This window comes from Ruditapes philippinarum, unplaced genomic scaffold (genome assembly GCF_026571515.1).
Source record: "Ruditapes philippinarum isolate M1 unplaced genomic scaffold, ASM2657151v2 ctg1998_1_1_1_1, whole genome shotgun sequence".
NCBI classification, from domain to species: Eukaryota; Metazoa; Mollusca; class Bivalvia; order Venerida; family Veneridae; genus Ruditapes; species Ruditapes philippinarum.
This window is the reverse complement of record NW_026861480.1, coordinates 21,180-29,182: the sequence shown is the minus strand read 5'-3', so window position 1 is coordinate 29,182 and position 8,003 is coordinate 21,180. Positions and strand designations below refer to the sequence as shown.

Sequence of the window (8,003 nt, the reverse complement as noted above, 5' to 3'; positions counted from 1 at the left end):
TAAAGTTTGATACTTTTTATTTTTTGTACAAAACAAAACAATCAAAATATCATTTCTTGCATCAAAAATTTCAATATTTTATAATATGATTTTTTTTATCTAAATACTGCATGCAAAATATGTAGACCTTAACAAGATAACAGAAAATTCACCTGTTTCTATATACACTGTAGGTGTTATTATAATTTATTATATAATATACACTTGTAATTTTGATTGACAATTTTAAATAGACACTGAAGAAATAAAGGGTAAATAAAAGATATTTTGCTTAACAACACCACACAACATGTAACAATCTGGGACAAAACATGTCACACTAATTTCTCCTGCTACCAATCAGCATTTTTTTCCCCATTTTAACCAGTCATTACTGGTCATTAAAGACTCACAATTTCTTTATTTCACCAAAATGACAAAATATGTTGGTTGTAAACCCGACTTAAATTAAAGTTTCTTGTATCTTGTCTATTCAGATCAAATAACATTAATATTTTCAATCAACTAATGACTATTTCTGCTGATCCTGTTAACTTCTCTAGCTTCTCATTGGCCATGTAGGCTTCATCAACTTTTTTTCCATGAAAGTTTAAAAACAAAAATGCAAAATGAAATTAATTTCAGACAAGATCTGTCTGAAGTACAGCATGTTCAATTCTCAGTGCTTGATAGTAAAACAAGTGTCTGGATGATGTTTATATTTAAAAAGTTTAAAAAAGGGGGAATAACTCTGTTATATCAATGCTAGAGTTACGGGCCTTGGATTATGACTTTATTTAATAAAGTGATCAAAGTTTCAACACATCCCCCACACCTTATACTCTTAAAATTTAGCCTACATAAAGCTAAGCTGCTTGAAATACCCAATCACAAAAACAGTTAGGGTTGACAATTTATACATTTGTGTAGGAAGGCCAGAAACAAACACTGTGGCCTCCATTTATATAACAATTGAAAATTTGATATGTATATATATGCTAGTAATAATTTTTTTTTTACATACATGTATCAATGAATAAATTTTAATTGACTTAATTATTTTTTGATAAGAATGATGTTACATTGTATTCATTTTTCTAAGATACTTCAATAAAAATTGTCAAAGTAGGTTGGGTTAACTATACCCGACGTGTAGATTAGGTCAACAGCAAGTACAATGTAATAGAATGTATGCATTATATATTATTAAATAATTTCTCATACATACTTATATATTTACAATATTCATTCTGCATCAACAAAATTTTTTTTAAATGGCAGCCAAGATTGAACTTTAATAATGAACAAATTCTTAAATGGCAGCCGAGTTTGGACTTTAATATTAATGAACAAATTCTTAAATGGCAGACGAGTTTGGACTTTAATAATGAACAAAATTCTCAAATGGCAGCCTAGTTTGGACTTTAATAATAAACAAAACACACATGTGCACATACTGAATTATATACATATAATTAAATTATAACTTATAAGTGATTTTTAAATATAGCACTTTCTTCTGGAAAAAAAAACTCTGAGATCTACACATAACTATATCTTTGCTGTTATAATGTGATCTTACTGTAATTATATTATACATTGTCAATTTGCTTTTATATAAAAGTTCTAGAAAATATAAAATTTTATCAAATTGATGCTACTTTACTTACATTTTGATATAAATAATTATATAAAGATACTGTCATAATGAAATGTGATAACTTAAATCTGCACTGAATTATGAATATGTCTTTTTTACATATCAATGAACCTTGGAAGCATTGCTATATTTAAACATGAATAAAATTATCTACAATAATTTAGTTTTATTTACTTACACACTATGACTTACAGAAAATTCCTTGTCACATGTATATAAAAATTGGCAAGTATCTTTCTGAACATACTGGTAATCTTAGTTAAACTTTGAATTATGATATGATTATGATATAACAATGACAATGGGGTTTTTCAAATAGCACCTTAACATGAGAGCAATATGAAAACATCTTGATATGATAAGGAAATATTGTGGAAGAAGAGAATTACTGCACCTGTAAATTATAATCTTGTTATCTGTAAATTGAATGATCATGGCTTCTTGATGATCAAACCCCAGGGCAAGCCCTAACTTCAATCTTGTGGGGACAGTCACATTGTAAAATCCCAGCTAAATGCCCCTATCTTGAGGTTTGAAAATATTCTATTAACCCCACTATTTTAGAAAAAATAGCACACAAAAAATCAAAATTAAATACCCATCAGTGAAGGGACAGATCTATGAAAGTTAAAATCTGGGATCATTTTCCCCGCTAAATAAACACATCAGATCAATGTTGTAGTTTGTACATGCATAGATCTAGCATTTTAGAAATGTAAAAATTAATTATTCAAAAGACCTTTATAAACACTGGCCAATTAAAAAAAAACACAAAAAAAACTAGTTGACAAGTTCATAGAGCAAATTAAACCTTTTTAAACCCAATATAAATAGTGTTTGAAAGACTACACAATGTCTAATGGCTGAAAATCTTATACAGTTAATATCTTAGCTTACACACATGTAAAATATAAATATAAAAATCTAAAGAGTACAACCATTTAAAGTTTAGTCAGATATGCAATATTTTAAAACAGTTTTACAAAATAATTTCATGTGACTTTTCCGCTTATTTTTGTTTGGAGTTCATTTATAATGTTTTGAATGAACCTACATACAAACTTCTGAAGCAGTTTGACATTGAGCCAAACAAAAACAACACCAATAATTTCATTGGTCTTTCTCTTCGACATGTTAGAATATTTTAATAAATTTTTATAACACAATGTATAAAATTTGTATAGTTTTCTGTCCTTTCCTCAACTGTCAACAAGCTTAAGATCATTTATTACATCGTATGTTAATCTCTCTTATGCCAGAGACCAAGATTCAAGGCTGTTAGACATGGCAGCTGCATGATCTTTTCAAGACCAACAGTTGTAATTCTTGTACATCCGTACAGATCAATGCTTTTAAGATTTTTCAATTTCATTCCAATAGCACTTAGACCCTTGTCTGTGATTCTGTCACACTGTCCAATGTTCAACATTGTTATTTCTTGCAAGGCGTTCACAAGTTTCTCAATTCCATCATCACTTACATTACAAGCACTCAATGACAGGCTTCTTAGACTGTACAACCCTTGAGACAGCAACTGTAGCCCTCGATCTTCCACGTTATCACAAAAACTCACATCAAGAACTTCAAGCCTTGAACCACCTTCAGATAAAAATCCAAGTCCTGCATCTGTCACATTGTCACAGCTTCTTAGATTAAGGTCTCTTAGACTTTGCATTTTAGAAAGGAATTTTATACCCGAATCCGTCACATTTCCACAAAAGCTTAAATTCATACTTTTAAGATTAACAAGTCCACTGCTTACATGTTTCAGCGATAGATCAGTTAGTTTTTGACAATCCTGTAACCCAAGATGTTCAAGCTCTAGAGTTCCTGGTGCTGCATGTGGACTTAACCCGCACAGGTGACTAATGCCATGGTCAGATACGTGTCTGCAACTTCTCAGATTTAAAACTTTCAACTTTTTCAGTCCCCAAGAGATCAACAGGAGACCAGTGTTTGTAACACTTGTACATCCTCCAAGTTCGAGAACTTCCAAGTTTTGCAAGTATTGAGCAATTCTTTCCAAACTTCTGTCAGTTATCTGTTTGCACAGACTTAAGTTTAACACTGTTAATGAAGGCATTTCTTGTGTAAATGCATGCGACAGGGCACCATCATTAATGTTGAAGCATCCACTCAGATTTAAGCTTTCAATATTACTAATGCCACACACCACATCGCGGAGGGTTCGGCGTAAGCTCAGAACTTGAACTTTCCGTATACCACGTTTTACAAGACTTGGAAACAAAGAAGGTTTCGCACGTTTCAAGTGAAGTTTTGCCTCAACGTTTCGCCATACTTGCCGGTTGTAAGCTGCATCTTTCCACGCCGTACAAACTTGGGCAGCTCGCCCTTTGTCTCTTACATCTAAATGACTGAAGATTATCGTCAGAATCTCGGGAAATAGACATGAAATGTGGGAATTTTTATTTCCCACTGGCGTGTCCGCCATGTTTGGAGTCACGTGATAAATTTAAATTTAGTTTGTAAACCAAATTTTCATTGGCTGTGTCAAGCGTGTAAAATATTTACAATACTGTTCAATTCGCTCATTATAGGTTATACTCCACCAAATTTTTCAACTGAGGCTTTAAAGTACTAAAAATACCAACACTTACCACAAAATAGAAATCCTTAGTAAAATGCGTTAGGATAAGATAATAACTGTATATCAGAGGCAGTTCACAATCCATTTGACCCATTTCTCTTTGTACAAATTTTGAATTTGACTATGTTTGCATAATATTGAATAAGACTCTCTTCAGTTTTGATTATTTCCACCATCACATAGCTTTATTTAAATATCTGTATTATAAGTCTCTGTCACCACTCAATATTACTTGTAAAATGATTTCATTGTTTTGATTATACCTTTTTTATTATTTTAGTAAATCACATATTGAATAATAACCACAGTTTTAGATTATTTTTATTTGGTCTTTACAGAGTAACACCATCGGACTAATCGGAAAATCCTGCTGGTGGGCGGATTATTGCACTCAATTGTTGATATTCACTCCTGATTTATATTGGTTATAAACTTTGACCTGTTGATTTAACAGAAAAACTGCGTCTTTTAGGCAGTCAGGATGTTAGGTGGTCTATCCTGTTAGGCATTCCTATATGTCTGTCAATGATCGGAATCCCGACATGGATTTTTGATTCTTTCATGTGAGGAAGCTATCCAGCTAGCTTACGGAACGTCGGTGGTTCTACTCAGGTTCCCGTTCGTGCCTGAAATACTGCACGGAAGGGCACCTGAGGTCTTCCTCCACCAGTAAAGCTTGAACGTCGCGATATGACCTAAACTGTGTCGATGTGACGTAAAACCAAAAAACAAACAAACAATGATCCAAACAGTAGGTCCTAAGGTCTAAATACATGATATACACTAACACTATATATTACAATATAATAGATAAGGAATATTCAAGCCTTTTCTATAAATACAGAATTTATTTTCATCGAGTGGTATGAAAATAAATATTTCACGAGTGGCGGGAGCCACAAGTGAAAAATGATAATTTTCATATCACAATATGAAAATATATTATGTATTAAAAAAAAAAGCAACAAACAAACTTGAATTTTCTGTTTATTATATTTTTTTCTTCTTTGACCTTACAATTCATAAGACTTCTACTTTAATTTTGTGTATTGGATAGATAAAGAAGAAAAGTTTACTGCAAAGAAAAATACATTTTTACAGTGAAAATACGGAAAATGAAAAAACGCATAATGAAGCGTAATTTTAATTTCATCAATATTTCACTTTTTAGTATATGATAATAAGTTTTATTATAATATTATATTTACAACGTTGTATTTTCCCATTAAATTGGGAAAAAAACGGATCTGTATTTTTAGGTTTTGAGTGGTAGTGTTCTTTTTACACAAAAAAATATTAAATTGGTGCAAACATGACATTTACTTATTTTGAAGTAATGTATACCTCATACATATTCTTACAAACTCACTTCAAAATACTTTTTTGAAAATATTTTTTTCGATATTTGCCACTAATCAGAAGTATAACGTCATCATTATATCTTTGCCGAGTAGGACCTAGCAAATTTACAGCAATCTTGTCTATGTTTAGAATTTTTATCACGCTGGGCTAATATGTTCGATCTTACTTTATGAGTCATAATACGTAAGGTATAATTTTGTAGTGCATTTCATTATAAAACAACACTGTTCAAAACTGATTGTGATTATATATCAAATGATTTAATATACCATTTTAATCCAATTTAAGCTTCATGGAGAAAATAACAAAGTTTAAGACAACAAAGAAAATCTTTGAACTTTGCAAGCAATATTCACTTAATTTGATTTACGTGCGTTTAATTGCAGAGGAACTGTATGTTAGCAAAACATAAAAGCGAAATAAACTGTTTAACGCGATACAATAAGAACAAACAAGTCTCTGAAGTGATAAGTTTGATATATATCACAAATACATGCAATTTCATGATAAATCCATTCACCCCCTGTACTTGTTAAATGCTATATATCAAGAATGATGACGTAATAATCATACATGAATTACTTTCAAAGTCGTCTTGCCTCTGTCTGAGATTTGAAGCGTAAATATATTATTATGCCCAACTTTTAAATTTTGTATGGTGTACTGGGAAAAAATATTTAAATAATTGGAAGGTTACTTTAATTGCAGTTGACAAATTATCATTTAATCATAAGGTAACGGATATCAATGCACGGTAATAGAGACAATGGAAATTATGGCAATAACACGTCGCTAGTAAATGTTGTTAAATAAGTTTTTAGACAGGACTGATTTTAAGAAAATATGAATGCTAGAGGCATTTTATAGTACAAGTAATATCTTGAGTGTTTTAACCTAATTCGGGTATGCTAAAGACGATGAGGGCGGATACCAAGAAAATAAAATTGACCTTGACCTTCAAAAGGTCAATTCAAAATGGCCGCTTAGAAATACTAAGATAGTTCATTAAAACTATGATACAATATGATGCAATTAATTATTCTTGTCAAAATCAAATGATTATTCAATATTCTCTAAGTTTATACAATAATTAAGTTAACCAATAACAAATTTCTAGTAATATATAAGGTTAACACGTAAAAATCATCGAAAAACAAGGTCATAAAGGTCATAAAGGTCATATATAATTTTATTCCGCAAAGCATGATTATCATTATCATGTAAGCTAAAACTACATTTCGTTATTAAACTAATATCATATTTAAGAATTTACTGAATGAGTATGATACTGAAGCTTTGAAAGAACTTTACTGTGTTATGCAATAAAGCTCTCAATATCGTTTTATATGTATATTTCACATCACACTCGTGAATTGAGTGCCCATTTGTTATATGTGTACATATGCCAGTATTTGTCACAGTCTGAAGCATTTGTTTGGATAAGTCGTTTAGTCTTTCAATATGTTGTTTTCTTAATTTTTGTTTACTGCTCAAGAATGTGATAAAGGCGTGTCGGTCTTAAAAATAAAAACGATTAAAGGGCAGATTGAAATAATTTCAATTATAAGCATTTCCAAAAACTCTAGAAATCGTCATTCAGCCGGGTTTTCGAAAAAACAAATCGTGAAAAAAACTTATTCCTGAACAAAAGAGGTTCTCTTAAGAGAAATATTACATATATTGTTTACCCAGTAGAAGCCCACACACTGGATTCAAGGTTTGCATATGAAGAAAGTAGTTTAATGCTATATAAAGCTAACACGAAAAAAAGGTCCCTTTTTGAGGTTTTTTGACTTTAAATTTGTTATCATGTGGTATTAAAGTATGCATTTTGAATGGCTTATGGGGAGAAATGGTTGAATCTTGTAAATTGTATATGTCGCTACCCAGGAACAGCATCAATAACAAAACATCTAGGTAAGGTAATGTTTACCTGTGACTTGTAAGAAAATTAGGATTGACTGGGTTGGAGATTACTTAGGAGACATTCTATTTTATTTTAGGGTTTTTATAGATTCCACTGCAAAACAATAAGGCTATGAGTGTATCATGCCATGCTCTCATTGACTTTGAACCTAGTTTGGTTAAGACTATCGGTCACTTGAACTTTGGAAATAAAATAGCAAACGCAACTGTAACGCTTTCATTTTCAAATCCCACAAGAATCAGCTAAAACGCAATTGAGAGCCTTGTGAATATTTAAAGATTTTGGCAAACAGGTTATATGCTTGAGCTGAGAAAGTTGTTAGCATTTTATTAGCGTGGCTTGTTTATAAACAAGTCTATATGGACAAGTTAATCTATAATGGGTGGCTTGAAATTAACACTAGTGACCATTTAGTTATGTTGGGAGTAAGGATAACTGCAAGAAAAGCAGTGCCTGAATTATATAAG

General features: G+C 31.1%; 1 protein-coding gene across 1 annotated transcript; it reads right to left on the bottom strand.

The window, feature by feature from the left end:
* On the bottom strand, positions 1-4,136 carry LOC132715744 (F-box/LRR-repeat protein 14-like). Its single transcript, XM_060698808.1, has one exon. It carries the CDS (start codon positions 4,089-4,091, stop codon positions 2,880-2,882), a length of 1,212 nt encoding a protein of 403 aa, XP_060554791.1. The 5' UTR covers positions 4,092-4,136; the 3' UTR covers positions 1-2,879.
* Between the last annotated feature and the right edge of the window lie 3,867 nt (positions 4,137-8,003).